Source organism: Erinaceus europaeus, chromosome 3, assembly GCF_950295315.1.
Source record: "Erinaceus europaeus chromosome 3, mEriEur2.1, whole genome shotgun sequence".
NCBI lineage: Eukaryota > Metazoa > Chordata > Mammalia > Eulipotyphla > Erinaceidae > Erinaceus > Erinaceus europaeus.
In genome coordinates this window covers 115,801,736-115,826,335 of record NC_080164.1, presented here as the reverse complement: position 1 = coordinate 115,826,335, position 24,600 = coordinate 115,801,736, and the positions used below count along the sequence as shown (strand labels likewise).

Here is a 24,600-nt window from a genome sequence, read left to right as displayed (position 1 = left end):
CGCTTTTTACTGTTTCTAGTGACAGAGACCAGAGCACTGATCAGTTCTGACTGATAGTGGTGCTGGGGATTGAACCTGGGAGTTTAGAGCCTCAGGTATGAAAGTTGTTTTTTTTTTTTTTTTTCATAACCATTGTGCTATCTTTCTTGCCCAGAAACAATATTCTCATAAATTGTAAAATTAAAGAAATGAACATAGAATTGGTTTGGTGTACACAAGATAAAACCTTACAGTAGAAAAAATTACAGCAGTCTAATTATGTTTTCTTTCCTAGTTTTTTTTTAATGGAAGTCATATGCTGACAAAATAGCTCACTGAGAGTCGTCCTGCTTTGCTATGCATCCCAGGTTCAAGTCCAGCCTCCAGTGGACTTTAGTACTGTAGTATGTCTCTCTGTCTGTCAGTCATTACTGATGTGATTTTCTAATCAATGACTTCACATAGATTTCAGGCCAAACCTCCCAGATTCAAACCCCCATCCAGCAACATTTTTAAACAAATAAAACAAACATTAAGTCGAGTACTTCTATTTCTCAAAAATCACTTTTTACTCAGTTGTCCTATCTGCCTTCCTCTTCCCACTTGGTGCTACTTAACTTGTTCATAAACAAGGAGCTGGGTGGTGGTGCACACATGTTACAGGGTTCAAGTCCCCGGTCCCCACCTGCCGGGGGAAAGCTTTGCAAGCAGTGGAGCAGGGCTGCATGTGTCTCTCTGTCTCTATCAAATAAAGATGTTTAAAAAAGCAAACATTTGGGGGCCAGACTATAGTGCAGCAGTTGTAAATGGTGCAAAGCGCAAGGACTGACAAGAATCCTGGTTCAAGTCCTGGCTCCCCACCTGCAGGGGAGTCACCTCACAGGCAGTGAAAGAGGTCTTCAGGTATCTATCTCTCCTCCTTTCTCTGTCTGTCCAACAACAGCAACAAAAAAATGGGGAAAATGGCGTGCAGGCAGTGAGCCTCAGTGATAACCCTGGAGGCAAAAACAAAAAACATTCTCCTGGGTACTCTATCATACTAGATATGACTGAAATAGTTTTGTCTACTTCTGACCTATTTCACTAAGTGTTCATCTATGCTATTGCAAATAGCAAGCTTTCATTTTTTTTTTATTGCCACCAGGGTTATCTCTAGGCCTCCGTACAAGCACTGTGAAGCCACCAATCCTGGTGGACATTTTTTTTTCCTTTTTATTTGCTAGGACAGAGGGAGAGAGAAAGACACCTGCGGGTGTTATAACCTGGGCCCTGGTGCACCACCACTCGGCCTCCTATTCCACTGTTTTTCTATAGCTGAGTAGTGTTCTAATGCACCTGTACATACATCTTCACTATTAAATTATCTGCTAATTAGCAAAGAGGTGGAAGCTGCCTGAAGACTTTTATAAAGGGTGAATATACCTTCTTAGCTACATCTCCATAATGACGGCACCAACTAAGGTTCTCCCCTAAAATTGCACGTCAGTAATGCTGAAAGACCTAGTGCTTTCTAGAGGGTTAAAATATGTCTTTCTGCCTCCTAGATTCCAGGCTTTGTTTTATTTTCTCTCTATAAGCTTATAATTTGTTTGATAATTCTATTGGATTGTCAGAAAAAAAAGCCTTGATGCATTTTTTTTTTTTTTTGCATAGAAAAACACATCATGACTTTTCCAATAACTCACTCAGTTACCAAAGTAAACGGGAGGGGGGAGCAGAATAAAGCATGTTAGGTGGGTGGGTAACTGGGTTCTCTCTCTCAGGAAGCAAATGTGTTTTTTTTTTATGACTTTTGGATAGAACATATGAAATCACAGCCTTCTGCCCTTGCTCTTAAATACTGTATTTTAAGAGAAAAAAGACAACCCCTCAAAAATTTTTGTTTGTAATTCAACAGTCAGTGCTACGCTGGTGACATCCCTGCTGCCATTCTTAGGACCTTCCGGGCTCTCTTAGAATGAATCTTCTTTAACAGCTGGCGCCGTCTGGAGAGCTTGAGACATGAAATAACATTCAGCCTCTAATTTGATTTTACACATTCTCTACTTCAATTTTGTTCCCTCCAAAGTGGGAAGTTATATAAAATGTTATGCTTTAATTTCATTCATTCATACATGATTTCATTCCTAACCACAAGAAATGAAAAATGGCTAAGAAAAATGTCTGTTTTTTGTATAGTTGGCACAAACTGACAAAATACTAATTGTTCAAGTTAGTATAAATGTCCTTTCTCACAGTTCAATCTGGGCAAACGGTCTGTGGGAATATGTTATCTACTTGGGCAGGCTAAGTCATGCCTTCATTAAAAGATACATAAATTCAAACCTCAGACTGAAAAAGTAGCACATGATATAATTAGAGAACAGAAAGTGGGAGGTTTAGTAAAAGCTGCTGTGTGCACCTTCAACCTTTTTAAATAAAAATTGTGCTTGTTCCACATTTCTCCTCTCAAACCACCCAGTTCTTTCAAGGTAAAAGCATAATTTGTCACATTCAGATATGAAATTGGATCTTCAAAACCCCCCACATGGATCAATCACTTTCACAGCACACACAGCCTTGGGACTACCTGTACTGGTCAGTATAGGAATACATGTGGAAAGCACTGAAAGCATAAGAGGCAGCAGAAATCCCTATTGCCAAGGGAAGTCATGTATAATAAGAGAAAAATCCAGATGTAAAATCAGACTCCCCTGGGCTGAGTAACACTGAACTATTCAGTTCTTCTTTACATTCTTTTATGTTCTGAAATGTATAGTAGTTATTCATTTAAAAAGTGTTATTAAAATTTAACTTAAAATCACATTTCAGGGTTTATTATTGCCACCTGGGTTATAACTGGGGCTCTGTGCCAGCACGATGAATCCACCACTCCCGGAAGCCTTTTTCTATTTATTTGATAGGGGAGATAAAGACACCTGCAGATAGGGTTGGGGGCTTGTACATGGTGATATGTGCACCACTGCCAGGCCTCCCAATTGAGCACACTATCATAACCTACTGGAGATGAGAGATTTTTTTAATAGTCAAAAAGAAACTAATACTTGTACTTCACTTGTACTTTTATGCAATGCCTTTTTTTTTCCGCTAAGATGGTCTTGAAATAGTATTATATAATTGATTTTGAAATGCTGTAACGGACTGGGTGGTGGTGCACCTGGCTGAGAGCGCATAAGGACCCAGGTTCAAGCCTCTAATTTACAAGGGGGTAAATTACCTAACATTGAGAAAAGAGAAAGCAATGCTATTAACAAATTTCACTGACCATTAAGGTGCTTACCTCAGCACATCTTGCCAGCATTGAGCCTTGCCATTATTCAGAACTTTGTTAATGCTATCAGAATATGGGCATTAAATGACTTAATGTGCTTTGCTTTAGTTGCTAAGGCGAGTCTAAGCTTTCACCGGTGTTTCCCTTATGTCAGAGGGTACACTCAAGTTTCTTCTGTGGCTCTGTTTACTCATGTGCCAGTTCTACACATCCAAGGACAAATACTTAACAGTGAGAGACTAAATAGAGTGTGTTTTCAAGGTGGCCCTAGATGGTAGTCAGTTATTAATGCCAAAATTATTTTCACCACAAGGCACAATACTGAAATCATAAATATTAAAGTATTTATGAATGATTCACTTGCAGAGCTAGATATTTTCAATGGAGAAAGGTTAGATTAAATATACTGGAATGAAAGAGCACTGTAAACTTAATAAGGAAAAACCATGATACAGGTTAAGCTAATAATATTGCTAATATGTTTTCAATTAGTAGAGTAATGGGTGTGTTATGCATGTTTCTCTAGATCTTTTCATTATTTCTCAGATTTTACACACTTCTGTTACCTTTTTATAATGAACTCATTGTATTTTTTATTATTTATTTACCCTTTTGTTGCCCTTGTTTTTATTGTAGTTATTGTTATTGATGATGTCATTGTTGGAGAGGAGGGGAAGAGATAGACAACTGCAGGTGGAGAGCCGGGGACTCAAACTGGGATCCTTATGCCCCGTGCGCTTAACCTGCTGCACTACCGCCCGACTCCCTTGTACTTTTAATATATAGTATCCCAGTCTGTACTTAGCAATACTTTTAATTTTATTCCCTTATTAATGGTTTACCATATGGTTGTTGACCCATGGGTGTAATTTCTCACATTTACCCTCAGGTCCCTTCTCTCCCCCACCCTTATACTTTTAAAACAGAACTCATTTTTAAAATTCTTTAAGCCAAAGAATATTAAAAGTTTTTCCAGTACTGGAAATTGAGGAAATATATTTCAACATAATTAAGGTGACACAAGAGAGAGACCTGAGTTGAACATATTTTTGGAAGACCTAGCCACCTATATATGAATACAATAAAGTCATAAACTACAACATTTCTATACTAAAGTCTGTTAATTACTATATACAAAGATTGAGTCAAAGAATCTAAAAACCATAGATTGGGCTGTGCATACAGCACTATGGTTCTGCAGAAGGCCCCAGGTTCAGTCCCCAAGCCTGAGCTGAGCAGTGATCTCATCTGTCTTTCTACATATATATATATATATATATATAATTAAAAATACATAAACGTTTTTAAACAACATTTACAGTTGTACTTACGTATTTTATCCTTCTAACAGTGGGTAGAAGAAAGGATCCATGCAATGAAAACTACAAAACATTGTTGGTGTGGCTGGAAATAAATAGAATACTAAAACTCTATTCCATGTTCATGGTCCAAACACTATAAAATAAAGACCTAGGATATGATTTACAAGAAAAGAACCAAGACCCTATAATTGAAAAAGGAAAAGTGAAACATAATGGAACCTTATATTATTGAAGACCACACACTAAACTCAAAACAGATTAGACATTGATAAATAACCTGATGTAATACATGGCTCTGGGAATTAAATCCAATGGCAAGGGGACTGAGAGCCTAATACTTAAATGGTTCTGGGAATTAAATCCAATGGCAAGGGGACCGAGAACCTAATCCTTAAATGGTATGTCAAATTAAAAAAGTTTTTTGTACCACAGAAGAAACGACCACGTTCCTAAACTGGTAAGAGCATTATTCACAATAGCCAAGGAAACAACCTGAATGTCCTAGCATAGATTATTGGATTAGGAAATGTTTGTCAAGACATACAAAGGAATACTACACAACTCTTATAAAGAAAATAAGTCATGCCTGGAACCCCACCTCCCTAGAGCCCTGTCCCACTAGGGAAAAATAGAAACAGACTAGGGACCTGGTGGCTGAAAGAACGTATAAAGCCACAGAAATTATTGCTTAATCATGAACGTAAAGGCTGGAATATTGCAGATGAAGATTTGGGCTCTCCGTTTTGGAAATCGCTAGTGGGTCTATTTTAGGTGTATGGATCAACCTGTCAACGTCCATGTCCAGCAGAGAAGCAATTACAGAAGCCAGACCTCCCACCTTCTGTACCCCATAAAGAATAGAGAAACTCTGGTGGTAGGAACTGTACCCCTCTTTTCCTGCTATCTTGTCAATCATTATTAAATCACTAATAAACAAACCCCAAAATAATGAATTAAAGAACAATTGCTCTGTGGTTTTACTCATAGGTGGAGCACAAAAACCCAAAGCAGAGTCTCAGGCACTGAGAGAAGTATATGGTGGTTCCTGAGGGCTGTAGCGGGGGTGGACAGGAATGAATAGAGCAGCCAATATAACAAACAGTGTGGGTGGCACTATAATTTTGGTGATGGGTGCTGTGAGATAAACATACAGATAGTGGGGTAAAGCTGTACTAGAGTAACTTCAATACTACTGGAAACCAACAACACAATTTAAAAGCATTACATGAGAGAGCTGGGTTGTGGGAAATGTAATTGAGCACACTTTACCATGCACCTATGTTCAAGCCTCCAGTCCCCACCTGCAAGGGAAACTTCAGGAGTGGTGAAATAGTGTTTCAGGTCTCTCTCTGTTCTAACAAAGAAAAATGGACATTGGGAGCAGTGGGTTCATTGTGCAGGCACTGAGTCCCAGTGGCAATGAAAAAAAAAAAGTGAAATAATACATGAAATGGGTTGACTTTCTGAACTCAAAAGTTTGATGTCTTAATATAGGAGCAAGGAAAAAAATGAATAAATGATTTAAAAAACATGAAAGAGAACGATAGGTAAAGCACCATTTAAAAAGCACGCTGCAGCTTAGTACAAACAATCTGTCCTTGTGACTATACAACCCATCTTCTTAACATGGCAGCATAATGAAAGCGACATGTGCCTTCTCAGTCTGGATGTCCCGTGAAAGAATGTCATCGTTTGACACTCTTACCTGTCAAACGATGGCTTCTCTCCACAGTCAAAGGCATCCTGGAGCTCCTTGACAAGGTTGGCCTGGCCTGGCAGCCGGAAGAGGCCCTCTTCTTTCAGCCCCCTTTGTCGGATGAAGTCCACACACTGCTCCACCAGCATTGGAGCCAGGCGGTTTCCGTATCTCTTCTCATAACGGACAGTATCTTCAAGCTTCTGTCCAAAGATGCCTGTCAAAATAGAGAACCACAATGGACTTGAACTGACCTTTTGCCACGGTGCTGCTTTCCTTTGACACTTAACATAAAGGAAAAATAGCAAACATTCAATACTTGATATTACTTTTTAAAAAATTATCTTCATTGGATAGAGACTGCCAGAAATCAAGGGAAGGGGAAGAAAAAGAAAGACACCTGCTTCACCACTCGCAAAGCCTTCCTCCTGCAGGTGGGAACCGGGGGCTTGAACCCGGGTCTTTGTGCATTGTAACATGTGCACTCAACCAAGTGCACCACCACCTGGCCCCTCAACATTCAATGCTTGGTACCCACTTTATTAGAGTCACATTCATTATAAACAATCATTCGAATGAAAAATTATTTCCTTATACCTTTATAATGCAGTACTATTTGGTAATTTTTTAAGCAGGTATTTGGGATCTCTATTTTGTAGACACTGCAACACATATAATTTCTGGTTTTTTATCCCGAAGAAGGAATTGTAGTCAGTATTTTTAAAAGGAGACATATTTTTGTTTAAACACTATTTCTTTGTTCACATTTTGCTTGAAGTCAAATGATGATGCCATTACAGTAATCAGGATGATAAAACACATTAATTTCTCCCCATATCTTTCAAAAATGTTCTTAATTTGTTTTAAATAAGTGCATTTCTTCTTGTCTGCCACCAGGGCTATTACTAGGGCTTGGATCCTCTAAGCCTCCAACAGTCTTGGCAGCTAAATTTTCACCTTCCTTCCCTTTTTGATAGGTCAGTACGTTCCACTCATGGAGTCCCCACCCTGCAGGTGAAGACTAGCCAGTGCCCCAAGTCGTTGCATAAGTGTGCTCTCTACTACTGGGTGAGCCACCACCTAAGCTCCAATAAATAAATACATGTCTGTTAATTTTTAAATGAAATTTTTGAATTAAAAAACAGCACATACCAAATGCAAGGAACACGATCATGGTAGTTATTTCTGAGAGGGATGCTTATCACCCATTGTCTAGAATTGCCAGAAAGCATGTCAATTCTAATTAGTTTTAGACTGACAAATATAAGAAAGTATCCCTTGGCTCTGAGGTATTTAGAACACAACCCTACTGTTCACCTTTGACACTCCACTAATTCAGAGCCAATGCCTGTTGCACAGACTCCTGTGTTGGATATGGACACCACATCAGATTGATGGGGTTTACAGTTAATGGTATTTATATACTTTTCCCATATTTGGAAGCTACTCTCTTCCCTGATCCAGCTTTCTGGTCCAATTTTCAGCTCTCATACCATCTCCCTAGACAATACCTTTAGTGTACCTGCATATTAGGTATTGGGCTCAGGCAAAAATTAGTAAAGTCACGGGACCCTTGGAATATACCTATAATAGACCTATTTTTTCCAGAATAGAGGCCCCAAATCTCAGCTTCTCTACTCTTTATGTTCCTGATTATTAAAATTTTTGTTCTGCTTTGTTGGTATGCTTCTAGTTCTGCTTCTGGGATCCCTTCTGTTACATTGCTTGACGTTGTGGTCTATTTACATGGTCATTCTGTTACATTGGTTTGATCTCACTCCCCCTGCCTCCGGGAGATTTTGGTTTAGTCCTTGCCATTCTTCCTTCGCCCCACCCCCTATCCTACCTACTTCCTTGGTTCCTGACTTTTCCGCCAGAGGAGGGAGAGGCAGGACAGAATTGGGTTGTGATTAGATTAGATTAGTTTTTTGAACCATTTGCTCGTGAATAAAGAAATATTGCTTCTCCGCTCAGCCATGTGTCCCTGGTCATCTGTCTCCCGCCGCAAAGCTAGCCCAGCATACTGGCACCCTGAACTTTGACTGACATATGGCGCCCAACGTGGGGCTCGACCTGCCCATCCCCCAGATAAGTGAAGACGTTTAGCTACCTATACACTAGGGGCTGCTTTTCTACTTATGAAGAGGTTTCCAAAGGCCTCTGCCCTTTCTTCATGAGACAGTTTCTCTGTCTCTGGAACATTTTGCTCTGGGCCACACTCTGGTTTCCACCCGCTGCCCACCCGCAGGAGCCTGCTCACTGCCGTGGAGCACAGGTTGTTTGGCGCAGGCTCCCGTGCTGGGGTCAGGAAGGCGGACAAGGCAAGCAAGGCGGGCAGGGCTGCAGCCCATCCTGGCCCCTGCCATGGGGCACCTCGGCCCGCGGCTTCTGCACCGGCCCGCCCGCCCTCTTGCTATGATGTCTGGGCAGATCCAGTGCTCGGGGCGGAGGCTGACTGGCAGGCCCTGGCCACCATGGTGTCAGGCGGCACTCTGTGCATGCCCCTCGGGGGCATCGCGCTGCTCCTGCTGCTGCTCCCGATGGCCGAGGGGCAGGAGTGCACCCAGTTCACCAACCGCACCTGCCAAGACTGCGTGAGGAACATCTCATGTCTGTGGTGCAACACAGACAGCAGGTGCCTGGACTACCCAGTGTCCACGATCCTGCCACCTGCGGCATGCCGCCTGAGCTCTGCGCTGGGGTGTGTGCTGGGTGAACTTCAAGGCGCTGATCATCACCATGTCGGTGGTGGGGGGCTCCCTGCTCCTGGCGGTAACCCTGTGCTGCTGTTTATGCTGCTACTGCTGCAGGCGGGACCCAAGGGCATCGGACCACAGCAAGGAGAAGGGCGTGCATGAGAGGAGTGGCTCCAGAGGCAGGAGGAGAGGCGAGCAGAGATGAAGTCGAGACATGATGAGGTCAGGAAGAAGTATGGTCTGTTCAAGGAGGAGAACCCCTATGCCAGATTCGAGAACAACTAGCCGCTCAGTGGCACCCACTGCAGCCCACCTGCCACCCTACCCAGCTGGCGTGGGCTCAGCCCCTCCCACAGCCTGCCGTCTGCTCTGTCTGTAGCCGCTTGAACCCAGAGCTGTGGCTCTCCGTCTTCTGTGGGGCCTGGGCTGCGTGGCTGCTGTTCTCGTGGTGGGGGAGCCCTGGGTCCCCCTCTGCCACCTGTCCCTTGGTTCTGGGGAGGTGACCGGTCCTCTCCAGTGTCTCCCAGACTCATGAGAGGTCTGTGTCCCCAGCTGTCTGTTGGGGAGTGGTTGCTGGCCTGCCCCAAGCCTTGTCCTGGGAAGCCCCCATGCTGTGTCTGCTGTCACTGTCCTGGCCTCCCCAGGACCACAGGGCGATGGTCTGGGCTCTGTGGTCAGCGTGTGCATGTGGCACGGTGTCCCCTGCAGTGAGGGGTGGGGTTGGGGGGTACTGTCCAGTGGTCAGCAGGACCAGGCCAGTGACAACACAAGGGTCACAGTGCACAGGGTCAGGCTTCACTGCACCCCAGAGCACCCACACAGCTCATGGCACAGTCTCACACGGGGACCAGCCCCACGTTGGGTGCCATATGTCAGTCAAAGTTCAGGGTGCCAGTATACCAGGCTAGGTTTGCGTGCGGGAGATGGACGACCAGGGACACATGGCTGAGCAGAGAAGCAGTATTTCTTTATTCATGAGTGAACAATTCAAAAAATGAATCTAATCTAATCACAACCCAATTCTGTCCTGCCTCTCTCTCCTCCAGCGGAAGAGTCAGGAACCAAGGAAGTAGGTAGGATAGGGGGCGGGGAGAAGGAAGAATGGTGAACTAGCAAGGACTAAACCAAAATCTCCTGGAGGCAGGGGGAGTGAGACCAAACCAATGTAACAGAATGACCATGTAAATAGACCACAACATCAAGCAGTGTAACAGAAGGGATCCCAGAAGTAGAACTTGAAGCATACCAACACTGCTTTGTATCTTAATGCTTTTCAGCTATCAAGTTGCAGATGCTACCATGATGTCAATCTGACTTCCCTGGGCAGACAACCTCATCAATGTGTCCAGGAACCTTGCCTCTCTAGAGCTCTGCCCCACTAGGGAAAGATAAGGACAGGCTGGGGGCATGGATTGACCTGTCAACACCCATGTCCAGCAATTAAAGAAGCCAGACCACCCACTGTCTGTATCCTATAATAAACCTGGGTCCATATTCCCAGAGGGATAAAGAATAAGGAAGCTTCGAATGGAGGGAATAGGATATAGAACTCTGGTGGTGGGAATTACTCTCCTTTTATCCTATGGGCTTGTCGATCATTATTAAATAAATACATAAAGAGTCAATGCATGAATAATATATTTCCATTAGGTAGCAACTTGCAGAATGATTGAGGGTGGGTAAGGACAGATGGACAATGTAACCCTAATACTTCCAGATGTGACTTCAGTGGTTTAGTGAGTTTCACAGAAAGGCTGAAATCACAGATGAGAAGTACTCAAAACTGGTTTAAACAGGAACCTTTTTTCCCCCTCCCAGCTTTTTTTCAGAGCTGGAATGCCTGTGTTCTGATTAACTCTAACTGGGGAACCACAATTAGCATCTACAGAGCCCTCAGAGAAGGACTCCATTGTCTCAGCAGGTACCTAATATCTAAAGGAAGAAGTTCCATGAGGAAGATGTGGCTAATTGATTTCACATAGCCTAGTTCAGATACCATCAACCAAATACTCCAGATGAGCACTTCGCCCCCTGATTCCTCACGGGGAGACAGATGTGAGCCATGCTTCCTGCTCATCCATTATATTTTTCACAAAAGCCATAGTCATAGTACTTACACCCTACATGTGTATCCTTGCTTGGTCACAAGAGGAAGAAAAATACAAGTCTGCATATTCAAATTACATAATAAAATTTAGGTACTTAATTTCAAAACCATAAAGTAAATGATTTGAGATTGTAACTGCAAGTCTATATATGGGGGGAGGGCACAGACTTTTGGTGGTGGGAAAGCTGTGAAATTTTAATCCCATTGACTTATATTTTCATAAGTCACTATTAATGTAACATGTCATGGAGGGGGGAGGTGATAGATTCAATACTTCCTTTAGCATAAACATTTGATATCTTAAGATCTGAAAGATGATCAAACTGATAATGGGCTGAAATTGTTCAACAAGCTCTAAAAATGTATCTGCAAATATAGCTCTTTAAACATCTACGTCAACTATAACTTTAGGCCAGACAGGTCAAGACCATTTGGCCCTGTAAGTATCTAAACTACAAAGATGTTCAGATACCGCTAAAAGGGTTCAAAGCATAGTGAAGTCAATTATATTAGTATAGATACTAACCATTATTATCATAGGAAACCAATACCCCAACTAACCTGGTTATACTAATTATTGATATTCTAAAGTCTATGACTATAAGAAACACCTTGTATTCTCTTTAAGATCCTCATATCTCCTAGTCCTGGTACCTCTAGGACTATGCCCATACTTCTTGATATTTCTTCTTTATGATTTCTTACGGCCAAGCCACCTCTGTCAACTTCAACAAAATTGCTACTGGTGCTGCCATCCACATCATGCCTCTGCTGAATTCCTATTGTGAACTGTAACCAAGGATACTGAGCCTGAGAAGTCATCCTCGCAACTCTTCAAATCTGGTGAGATCTTTCCTCTAACAGATGTGACTACCTACATTCACATTAGACGGTACACCATTTAAGTAACAGATACCAGATACAGGCTAAGGTTTAGGGTACTGGGTACAGGCATACGTGTATCCATAAGCAAAGGGCAATTATATAACTCAGTGTTGAAGTGCCTAAACAAGTCATCATTAATTCTCTAATCAATTGTACTTGGACCAAATTAGATGTACAGCTTAGTAGAAAGGCTCAAAGATGACAGATTCCAAAAACCTAATTCTGGTCAGGTTCAACAAATGATACTCAATGCTTAAACAACAGGGAGAAAGTCTATGGTAACCAGATAAACAGAAGATTACAAAAGTTGGATAAGGGCAAGAAACTGGCTCACTTAATAACGGCCCTTTTAGTCAACATCACACTACCTCATCATCTGGGGCCCTAGTTAGGGAATTCTTGGATTCCCACACAAATAGGATGGACTTAGACCTCTAACGAATAACTCTCTCTACCACCACCGGTCACTTCCATCAGGTATGGCATCTTAAGCCCACTTGTGGGCCCTTCCAGCACCTTGCCCTCACCACAAAGCAGTGGCGGTAGGGACAGCCCCAGTCTCCAAAGGGAAGCTGGGTATCCTGCCCTGCCACTGGAGGAAGACTGGTCCTGAAATAAGTGCAGCAGGCAAAGTTCCCAAATATTCAGACCAGTAGGGACTCAGGTTACATAGGCTCTGGTGCTAAATATATATATGGGCCCTGGGTCAGGTGGAGGCAAATAGTTAATTTTATCCAAATTTTTTTCAAGAATGGGAGCTACTCCCTGCCCTAATCCCACCTTTTCTCTGACACCTACAGGGGAGTCGCTTCACAGGTGGTGAAGCAGGTCTGCAGGTTATCTTTCTCTACCTGTCTTCCCCTCCTCTCTCCATTACTCTCAGTCCTATCCAGCAATGATGACATCAATAACAACATCAATAATTCTTCTTCTAGCGTTTGCCCTTCTTCCGTAGCCAGTCAACAGCGTCAGGTTGAGCCTGATGTAAAGTTTCGAGACCTCCTTTGAATCTGGAGAGGTGGCAGTCATTGACTATGTGGGTCATAGTCTGTCTGTAGCCGCAGGGGCAATTCGGGTCATCTCTGGCTCCCCAGCGATGGAACATAGCGGCGCACCGGCCATGGCCTGTTCCATAGCGATTGAGGAGGGCACAACAATAATAAAAAAGGGCAACAAAAGGGAAAATAAATTTTAAAAATCCTGATTCAAACCTGAGTTCTCTGGGTAGATGACCTCACCAATGTGTCCTCGAACCTCATCTCTCCAGAGCCATGCCCCATTAGGGAAAAATATAAATAGGCTGGGGTATGGATTGACCTGCCAGTGCCCACATCCAGTGTAGAAGTAATTACAAAAGCCATGCCCTTCCACCTTCTTCACCCCAGAAACAGCCTTGGATCCAAACTGCTAGTGGAAGAGAAGTGATAGGAAGAAGAATCTAAGAGGTGTCTGAACTCCAGCTCCATCGGCACTTAGAGAGAGGAGGAAAAGGAGAGGGACATACGGAGGTAGTAATAGAGTTATGAGTGGCTTGGAGGGGAAGAGAGGATTGGATCTAGAAGAAACAAGGGTAATTATGTATGAGTATAGACAAAGTTGTAGAGATGATGGTTGGCCCATGTCTACAACCTTAGGGGAACTGTGGTGGCTTGCAGTAGAGTGACTGAAGATTCAAAACTCTGGTGGTGGGAATGGTGTGGAATTATACCTCTGTTGACCTATAATTTTGTAAACTATTATTAAATCACTAATAAAATTAATAAATCTAGATATGTATCTCAGACAATTAATACATAATAAATTGGCTATCCTTTGCTCTAGAAATAATATATAAATGAAACTAGAATAACAAACCTAGTACAATTGGAGTTTAATTGTTCCTTTTAGGAATAAAAGGTTAATGACCTAATTCTTAACCCCATATAAAGCAATGTTGAAAATAATTTTTTAAAAAATTTATTTACTGGATAGTGACAGAGAGAAATTGAGAGGGGAGGGGGAGATAGAGAGGGAGAGAGACAGAGAGACACTTGCAACCCTGCTTCACCATTCATGAAGCTTTCCCCCTGCAGGTGGGGACCGGGGGCTTGAACCTGGGTCCTTGTGCACTGTAACATGTGAGCTAAACCAAAACTAAGGACAGGTAGTAGGTCTATCTAGCTTAGTTTGCAGGTTTCAGAATAATCAGTTTCTCAGTAAAAGGTACTGTTTACTGGCCTGGGAGGCAGTATAATGGCTGTGCAAAAAAAAAAAAAAACTTTCATGTCTGAGGGTCTCAGGTTCAATCTGCAGCACCACCATAAGCTGGAGCTGAGCAGTGCTCTGGTCTCTTTTCTTCTGCACTTCTGTCTCATAAAATAAAACGAATACTATATTAAAAATAAAGGCACCGTTCACTACGTCAACCAACATTCCACTTCACAGGTGGAGAAATTAAATACTTTGCCCACTTCCCAACAAGAGTTCTGACTTCTAGATGCAGGAGGACTAGTTGCTGATGAAAAAAGAAAGACACAGTTGGAATGACCAATCACTCCTTTTTTCCTCCCTTGAACTTGGCATGCTATGTAAGTCATGTTTTGATGGTCAAGAAACCATGATGTGAATAAATTTCAAAGATTCACAGGGATAATTGGGGCTGATGTCACTGAAGCCCTAATGTTAGTAGTGTAACCCCTCAATCTATATATACAAATATAGTTACGTTTGTCCCCCGCCCCCGGGTTATCTCTGGGGCTCAGTGCCTGCACAACTGCACCATTGCCTATTATCTTTATTATCTTGCCTCTAGCTAGAGAATGAGAGAGACCGAGAAGGAGAGACACAGCATCACCACCTTATGGCTCTTGGAGTTTCCCCTCCGCATGAGCTCCCATGTGAAGCCAAGGGTCTGAACCCAGGTCCTTGTGCTTGACAATATGCTTAATCACCTGCTGGTTCCCACCTCTTTTTTTATGTTAAAAAAAAAAAAAAAAAAACCTTTGTGGGTTTCAGCCACCGTTATCTGGACTTTCTGTCCAGTAGTAGTCATATGCCATTCTAACAGTAATAATTATTTTGAAGATTTTCTAAAATTTAATAAGAAAGCTCAAGAGTTGTTTATGAACAACATTGACTCTTTTTCTATGAAATTCCTTGAAAACAAACATCACGCTTTTCAGCCTGAGAAGCTTGGATTCTATCCTGACAAAATTAAGGACACAGCTTTGCAAAGGCACTTAGTTATAGATCATTTTAAAAATGTTGACATTCACAAATACATCTTGGATATTTCTTATTTTTTTACTTATAGCTTTGGATTGTTAAATATATCATGCAATCCTCCTTTCCAAGGTCAGCAGAAAATTCAACAAAGATGTACCAATTGTACTATCATGTGGTCTGCAAATAAGAGTCACAATTCCAAGATTTGGTTTTATGAAGAAATGAAGAGTAAATATACATACATATATATATATATATATATATATATTTTTTTTTTTTTTCTCAAAATGTATAGCATTTCTTTTGGACCAACATCCAGGTGAAAAAAGTTGGGTTTTCTCTAGAGAGGTACTCTACTTTCCTCTTTTCTTTATGTAAAAATTTGCCATTATAGGGAGTCAGGCGGTAGCACAGCTGGTTAAGCGCATGTGGTGCAAAATGCAAGGACCGGCCTCACAGGCGGTGAGGCAGGTCTGCAGGTGTCTGTCTTTTTTTCTCTCTCTTGCTGTCTTCTCCTCCTCTATCCATTTCTCTCTGTCCTATCCAACAATGATGACATCAGTAACAACAATAATAAAACAAGGGCAATGAAAGGGAATAAATAAATAAATTTAAAAAATCATTAAATTCTTGCCATTCTACAGGCTGGGAGTATGGATTGACCTGTCAACGCCCATGTTCAGTGGGGAAGCAGTTAGAGAAGCCAGACCTTCTACGTTCTGCATCCCACAATGACTTTGGGTCCATGCTCCCAGAGGGTTAAAGAATAAGAAAGCTATCAGGGGAGGGGATGGGAGACAGAGTTCTGGTGGTGAGAATTGTATGCATTTGTATCCCTCTTATCCTATGGTTTTGTCAGTTTCCTTTTTATAAATTAAAAAAATTGCCATTATAATCAAAATTAACTTAAGAGTTTTAACAAGAATCAAAAAATCCAAACCCCAAGAACAGTGTGGAAATTACACGCCATCATTTTATAAATCGCTAATAAAATATTTTAAAAACCCAAACCCTAACACCCTTTATTAGGCAAACTATCGTGAAATATAATTTGATAAATATTCTTTTCATAGTAAAAAGGTATCCATTTTAAAACTTTTTTTTTACTATTTTTATTATGTATTTTGATATAGTACTGGAAATTTTTTTCTTTTTATTAGTGATTCAATATTGATTTACAAAACCGTAAGATAGTGGGGATATAATTCCACACTGTCCCCACCACAAGAGTTCTGTATCCCCCCTTACCTCCACTGGAAACCTCAATAATTTTCCCAATGTCAGACATATGGATTGACTCTTATTTCTATAACTATATTTATATATATTTTCCTATTTCCCCCCCTCTGGTTATGCCCTCTCTTTCTGAATCACAGCTATATCTATTGCTACTTCTGAATGTCCTTTCCCTTTTCCTCTTCTTTCTCAGGGTCTCACTGGAGTTAAGAGCCCTATGGTAATCTTTCCCTAACATTTCTCCCCCTTTTTCTGGGGATATGGACTGGTTTGCTTCCTCTTTATTTAATCCCAATTAGAGAGTACTCTCATGTTTTCTGATAATTTAAAATATTGACAAATCTAAAAAAATTTAAGGTTACATACATTTTCCATGCTTTAAAATATGACACCAGCTAAGTTGTGTTACTTATGCCAGGCACAGGCCCAACCAGTTTATCTACAATTCTCTCAAAACTCACAGTTCCTCTATGACACAGGCTGGTCCATCATTCCCTCTTTATATTAGGGGGGACTCAAGCACAGAACGGTCAAGTAAGTTGACGAATGTCACACAGCGAGTTATGGTGGAGACAGGATTTATTTAATATTTATTTTATTTTAGAGGTAGAGAGGAAGGCAGAAGGAGAGAGAGAGACAGAGACAGAGACCAGAGGCCAGAGCACTGCTTAGCTCTGGCTTGTGCTGGGAACTGAACCTAGGACTCTGGAACCTCAGGTACTGAAGTCCTTTTACATAGCCCATATACTGTCTCCTTTGAACAAAGCCCAGGATTTGTTCAAAGCTGTTCCAATTCCATAGAGATACCTGGAGATGGAGCTATGGAGGAAGAGACTTCTGTTCAACCAGCTTTTTGACCACAGTGGCTGACTTTATGCAGAGAGCATGTAAGTTGCGGGGGGGGGGGGGGGGGGGGGAGTCAGAAGAGAAAAAAAAAAAAAGGAGAGAACAGAGTAGAAAACAGCTCCTGCCAAAGGGCACAATTTCCTTTCCATCAATCCATCAACCTATACTGAATAAGAAAATTAGAGGCAGACAAGAAGTATGCATGCTTAGAAACTCCTGGGGCTGAAATAAGGAGTTCCAGTTCTAGAACACATCTGGCAATGAGATAAAAATTAGTTATAACAACAAATGCTTACTTTTCATTCTGTAGATTTGGAAATGGAATGTTTCCAGTGCCTTTGGCTTATAACAGGTAGGTGTGAATTAATTCCTTGCATGAGAAAAATTTTGTTTGGAACCTTAGGTGGAAAAGTTATTTTCAATACTTTATTTAGGTCCAGAAAGAGTTCAGTTTATACAAGACCAGTTGACATGCCTGAGCCTCCAGGCTCACAGGTTCAATCCCTGGTACCACCTGCCAGAACTGAGTGCTACTCTGTTTCTCCCTCTTACTCTTACCTGCCCCCTCTCCTTTCTCATTCTCAAGAATAAATAAATACATTGAAATTAAAGCATGAGGCTGAGAGATAGCTCACCTGGTAGAGTGCATCCTTTACCACATGGAAAGAGGCCTGGGTGTGAGCCCCCAGCACCACATGGGTGCACCACTGCAAAAGGAGGGGTTCATGAGCTGTGGTGCAGTGCTGTGTTGTCTCTCTTATCCCTGTCTTTCTTCCTCTGACTTCTATCTGATAAAAAAACAAAAAATGCCCAGTGGGAGTGATATCCCTCCCCCCCCCCAAAAAAAAAGACCCTGAAAGCAAAAATAATAGTAAATGTTAAATATTCATTTTTTGAGGGAATAGTGAATCTTCATTTTTTCTTTTTTAAACCAGAGTATAGATCAGCTCTGCTTTATGGGAGTGTGGAGGATTGAACCTGGGGTTTTGGAGCATAAGGCATGAAAGCCTTTTGGATAACCATTATGCTCTCCCGTCCTGAAAATTTAAGATTAACAAAAACACAAAAGTCCTGGGCTAGTCTCAACTGGTCCCATGGGAAAACAGACACATTGATAAGTGGATTATTAACAAGACTATTCCCCTAGGCTAGAAGTCATGCCAACAGTCCCAGCTGTGTCCATTTTAGATTCCCACAGGGGATTCACACTCCCTAACAAAACTGTGGTCATGCCACTATAGGTAGGCATCATACACAGTGCTTCCTTCCCTGTGTGCACAGATGGTACCCTACAGCATTGCTTGTGAGCAGACTTTTCACTGGACTGAGAGGAGACACACAGGTAAATTCATTTTACCTGCAGAAGGCTATTTCAGCCAGAGGAGAGAATGAGATAGGTAGGTAGAGATTGATCCACACCCCCTTCCTCAATATTTGTGAAGCTCTTCCTTTATAGGCATTTTATACAGCCAATAGCTAGAAGCATTCCACAGAGTTAGTGAGTATAACCTGATAAAGTCAAATCCCATTTAGTATAGAAACAAGCTAGTACAAAACCAAACCTTCTTGGAGTCTCTGTGCCCTAAAGGTATTATTCCCATACACCTCAGTCCCCTGTCTACTCTAACTCTGCTCCACTTCATCTTCTATTCTCCTGCCAACCTATTGTAACTTGGCCTCGGATACTGTTATTTTCTTCAAAGTTCTTTTTCTAGATTCACAGCTCTCTAGTTGCCAACTCATTGCTGGTCAGATCTATTTCTGTACTACTGTATGACTCATTTTCTTTAAATCTACCAATCTGACTCTTCTTCCTGACACTTTCCAAGCTGTTACATTATTCCTGCTTTCCAGATTGTTCTTCCTAGCCTCCTTGATGCCACTGCCAACTATGCCTTTTGGTTGTCAGAATTCTGCCCTTTACCCTCTACTTACCTTACACACACACACACACACACACACACACCACACACACACACACACACACACCACACACCACACACCACACACCACACACCACACACCACACACACACACTTTTTTAAATGTACACATCATCTCACTTTAATGTACTCACCATCAAAAAATATATTTTGATTACTCTCAGATTTGTATCTAATTTGGACTACTATATGAACACTGGTTTTGGAACTTGGAAGTGCCCAGTAGAACCTTCCACATGAGCATTTAAAGTAGTTTTCAAGGGGGTTGGGAGATAACTTACTCAGTAGATTGCACACTTTATCATGCACAAGGGGCCAGCATCCTATGGGAGCACCATCCACAGCACCAGGGAGGAAGAACCCACAAACTCAAAATTGAAGACCCCAAGTCTCATCTGCTCTATCCTTACCTTTAGGTCCCTGTACTAAACAATTTGCTCTGCTTTGTATATTAATGCTTTTCAGCCACCAAGTTGCAGATGCTACCATGATGCCAACCTGACTTCCCTGGGCAGATGACCTCGCCAATGTGTCCTGGAACCCCCTCTCCAGAGCCCCGCCCCACTAGGGAAAGGTAGAGACAGGATGGGAGTATGGATTGACCTGCCAATGCCCATATCCAGTGAAGAATCAATTACAGAAGCCAGACATCCCACCTTCTGCACCCCAAAAAGAATTTTGGTCCATACTCCAAAGTGATAAAGAATACAGAACCTTCTAGTGGCGGGGATGGGATACAGAACTCTGGTGTGGAATTGTACCCCTTATACCACAATTCTGTTGATCACTAAATCACTAATTAAATAATGAAAAAAATAAAAAAGAAATTTCTTATAATGCTGATTTTGGTACCCTAGAGTTCTCCTTAAACCTCAAAAGTACTATGAAAATCAGTCTAGATTTCTCCTCCCAGCACCCCCTTACTTTATCAAGTTGGTCCCTTCCAACTATGCTAATGACTTCTTGAAGATCAGAGTCCCCAACTGAGGCAAGGGTGGTTATACTGATACTACTAACTCTTAAGTCTACTTCTCTGTCTCTCTCTCTCTCTCTCTCTGCCACTAAATTTACTGCTGGAGCTTGGTACCAGCATGACTCTACCATTCCCAAGACAGAGGAGAGATACCCACAACCTTGTGTCACACTGCTCGTGAAGCTTCCATCTCTGCAGCCTTGAACCTGGGTCCTCCCATGGCCAAGTGTTCACACTGGAGCTACTGCCTGGCTCCTGCCAAAAGGTACCTTCAGACGAACGGAAGTCCTCATGAAATGCAGTGTCACCCGAGTCTGATCTCTGCCTCTTCACCCACCATTCAAAACAAAGAAATGTGTAGGGAACTGAGCCCTGGCCACCCTCCTTCTGCTTCTTCCAAAGCAACATGCTCTCAAAGCACCCAGAACCACTTGTTGCTTCCTGAGTGCAACATGACCTATCATGTCTCCATGCCTCCTTCTAGATTGTGGTGCTGCCGTGCACATGAATCAGTCTATCAAAACTCATCTGGCAAGATTCCACTGAGAACCTCCCCAGTGTTGACTTCATCAACATACTCTCACTCCCACCGCAGATTCAAAACTGGTATGCTGCTCTTATTTCTCAGCACACTGTTTTGTAATTACCTACTTATTTGTAACAGTTTATGTACGAGGACTAAAATGCCAGCAGTCTAAAATTTAGACTTAGTATAATAATAAAATAACTGTGATAATTACTTTGATCATTTTAAATAATTTTAGATAATAACTAAGTACTATGCACTTATCAAATGCATTTCAGAGTGGCCTAGGTGAGTTTCTCAAGCTGTTGTAGACACAAGGATGGGACTAGACACAAGGATGGGACTGAAAGCCCACAAGGCACACCACAGTTACTCTGCTCTAGTTGCATGAACTGAATGCATGTCTCTCCCTAAAATTGCTATATGGAAAAGCTAATGGGGGGTGTGGAAGGCAATTGGGCCATGGGAGTTGAACTATTGAAATGCCATAACTGTTTCATGAAAGGCACACCAGAAAAAGTCTTTTTTATGTCCTTTGATTATGAGACAACAAGTTGCCAGCCTACAAAATGAAAAGTCATGAGGGAAGGGGGAAAAAGGAAGAGAGAAAGAGAAAAGACACTTGCAGCATTGCTTTACCACTCGAGAGGCTTCCCTGGGGTGGGGCTGGGGGAACCTAGTAGAATAAATCTTAGTATCACCATAGTGATTTTTCGAATATGAATAGCCACTCATTTAGAAAGACAAATTGAAAGAAAATAGACCTAGTTTCATATAGAATTAAGAAAGACAGTCAAGGTCCTTAAATGACTGCAGCCTAGCTGTGACCATGGGCTATGAGCTCAGACTGTCAGGGATGCAGTTTTCTGTGGTAAATATGAATAGATACGGGCCCTTGGTCAGACTGATGGGGTCTACAGTTAATGGTATTTATATACTTTCCTCATATTTGGGAGCAATTATCTGTCCTAATCCAGCTTTCTAGTCCTATTTTAAATTCTGACACCACCTACCCAGACAATACATTTAGCCCACCTGCTCACTGGCTATCAGATTCAGAAAAATTAATAAAGTCATGAGCCTCTTTCTAAATGGACTTTATAGCTTCATTCCCACACAAAGACCCTTAGTTCCATCTGCTCTATTCTTACCTTTCTGTTCCTGAATATTAAGCAATTTGTTCTGCTTTATATCTTCCCACTTTTCAGCCACCAAGTTGCAGATGCTACCATGGCACCAACCTGACTTCCCTGGGAAGGTGACCTTACCAATATGTCCTGGAACCTCACTTCACCAGAGCCCTACCTACTAGGGAAAGATAGAAACAGGCTGGGAGATCGCAACCTAATCAACGCAATGAGTGCCACCCCAGCATGCTTCACTTTAGACTATGTCCAGAGACTTCAGGTGTGGAATGACAGCACTTCAGCTTCATTACTCGGGTGAGACCTTTCCTTTCATAGTATTCTCTAATTCCATTCCAGGTGGTCCACTCCCCAATAAAGTTCCCAAACCTAGATATAGTCCAGGTCCCCTGAGATAGAGCATATGTTCACATGTGCCCATAAGCCAGGGAAAAATATATACCTGAAAGCAGAAGTACACAAGAATCTGCAGGGAATAACCTCCCAACACTTCATCTGCACTACTCCAGCCTTTAGGTCCATGATTTTTCAACAATGTGTTTGGCTTTGTATGTTAACTTTCTTTTTCAGCCACCAGGTTCCAGATGCCAGACTTCCCTGGACAGATGACCCCACCAATGTGTCCTGGAGCTCCACTTCCCCAGAGACCCACCCTACTAGGGAAAGAGAGAGGCAGACTGGGAGTATGGACCAACCAGTCAACGCCCATGTTCAGCGGGGAAGCAATTACAGAAGCCAGACCTTTCACCTTCTGCAACCCACCAGGACCCTGGGTCCATACTCCCAGAGGGATAGAGAATGGGAAAGCTATCAGGGGAGGGGATGGGATATAGACATGGGGTGGTGGGAATTGTGTGGAATTGTACCCCTCCTATCCTACGGTTTTGTTAATGTCTCCTTTCCTGAATAAAAAATAAAAAAATAGGGGGTCGGGCGGTGGCGCAGTGGGTTAAGCACATGTGGCGCAAAGCGCAGGGACCTTCGTTAGGATCCCGGTTCGAGCCCCCGGCTCCCCACCTGCAGGGGAGTCGCTTCACAAGCGGTGAAGCAGGTCTGCAGGTGTCTATCTTTCTCTCCCCGCCTCTGTCTTTCCCTCCTCTCTCTATTTCTCTCTGTCCTATCCAACAACAAACAGTGTCAACAATGCCAATAATAATAACCACAACGAGGCTACAACAACAAGGGCAATAAGAAGGGGGAAAAAATGGCCTCCAGGAGCGGTGGATTCATGGTGCAGGCACCGATCCCAGCAATAACCCTGGAGGGAAGGAAAAAAAAATGAAAATAAAAAATAAAAAAATAATAGAATAAAAAGAAACAGGCTGGGAGTATGGATTGACTTGCGAACATCCATGTTCAGCAGATTAGCAATTACAGAAGCCAGATGTCTCACCTTCTGAACCCCAAGAAGAATTTTGTTTCATACTCCCAGAGGGATAAAGAATAGGAAAGCTTCCAATGAAGGGGATAGAATATGGAACTCTAGTGGTGGGGATTATATGAAATTGTACCCCTTGTATCCTATACTATTGTTAATCATTATTAACTTATAAATAAAACGACAGTCAAATCTTATTTTAGTCTGTCACTAGTACTTTCTACATAGTCAGAAAACTTACGTGGAGAGAAAGCATTTGATTTAAGTACCTCAGGATCTCTAATAACCAGCAAACCTTCAGTACCATCCTGAATCTTACAGTCAAAGTACAGAAGGAGAGAGATAAAGACCTTGAAAACATTTTCGAAGTCTAACTAATGTGGACAAGGAGATTCAAGGATCTTGGTAGGTGTTGGATACAACTTAAGAGTGGATACATCATCATGCAATTTACACATTTGTACTTATTTGACATTCACCTACTATAGGGAGTCTTCCTCCTCCAGTTCTAATGTCATTTATAGATGCTATATAAAACTTTGTGGTGAACTAGTGAGTTACCCAACTGTAGCACCATTTAAAATTACATGAGTTTGGGGCTGGCGAAATAGCTCACTTGGACAGAGCACTGCTTTTCCATGTTTGTCACCCAACTTCAAGTCTGGTCCCCACCATACTGAAGGGTAACTTTGGTATTATTCTCTCTTGCTCTCTCCGTTTATCCCTTTCTTTCTCCACCTCTCCCCCCCTTCAATCCCTCTATCCATTCTTCTCTCCTTCTCTGAAAAAAATTATAAATTATATGAATTTGACAACAGCATTCTGTTGGTCTTGTCAATTTTTTAGCATGTGATTATAATATACAGTGAACTTGAATGAAAAACATTGGTTTTATTTACCAGAACTACAAATGCACTGTACTGTGCTTCATTGCTGCTGGCAGAAAATGAATATGATACTGCACTTCACCAGTTTGCAGTTAACCTGAGATACTTCATCAGATAGATTCATTGCCATTCTCTGTTTTGGGAAGAAATATACACCCACCTTTTTTTTTTTTTTTTTTTTTTTTTTTACCACCACAGATGTTTATAAGTTAACAATGAAACTATTGAATACAAGGAATGGTGGGTAAACAGAGGAAAGTTGATAAAGGAAAAGGAGTGAACAACACTTAAAAAAACAATCAAACATGAAATTTGAATAGGTAACAGAAGAGAGGCCATGAGAGCAAAGGGGAAGTGAAGAAAAGCAAAGAGATATGGTGGGACATGTATCAATGCAGAGAGATTGTGGAAGTCTGGGGAAGGAGGTATTGCTTTTCTGGGGAATAGCTGGAATTGGTTAGAAGGTATTAAAAACTATACATGTAGTGGGGGTAGGTAGCATAATG

General features: G+C 42.0%; 1 protein-coding gene and 1 pseudogene across 3 annotated transcripts in view; one reads left to right on the top strand and one right to left on the bottom strand.

Annotated features, from left to right (window-relative positions):
- Positions 1-24,600, bottom strand: part of ARHGAP24 (Rho GTPase activating protein 24) — a 449,107-nt gene that overhangs the window by 44,764 nt on the left and 379,743 nt on the right. For all 3 annotated transcript variants that reach the window (XM_007525030.3, XM_060187748.1, XM_007525031.3), the window contains one exon: positions 6,278-6,485. In XM_007525030.3, coding sequence (XP_007525092.1) covers positions 6,278-6,485 — 208 coding nt within the window. The remainder of the gene's footprint in view (positions 1-6,277; positions 6,486-24,600) is intronic.
- Positions 8,718-9,710, top strand: LOC103115281 (pituitary tumor-transforming gene 1 protein-interacting protein-like; annotated as a pseudogene).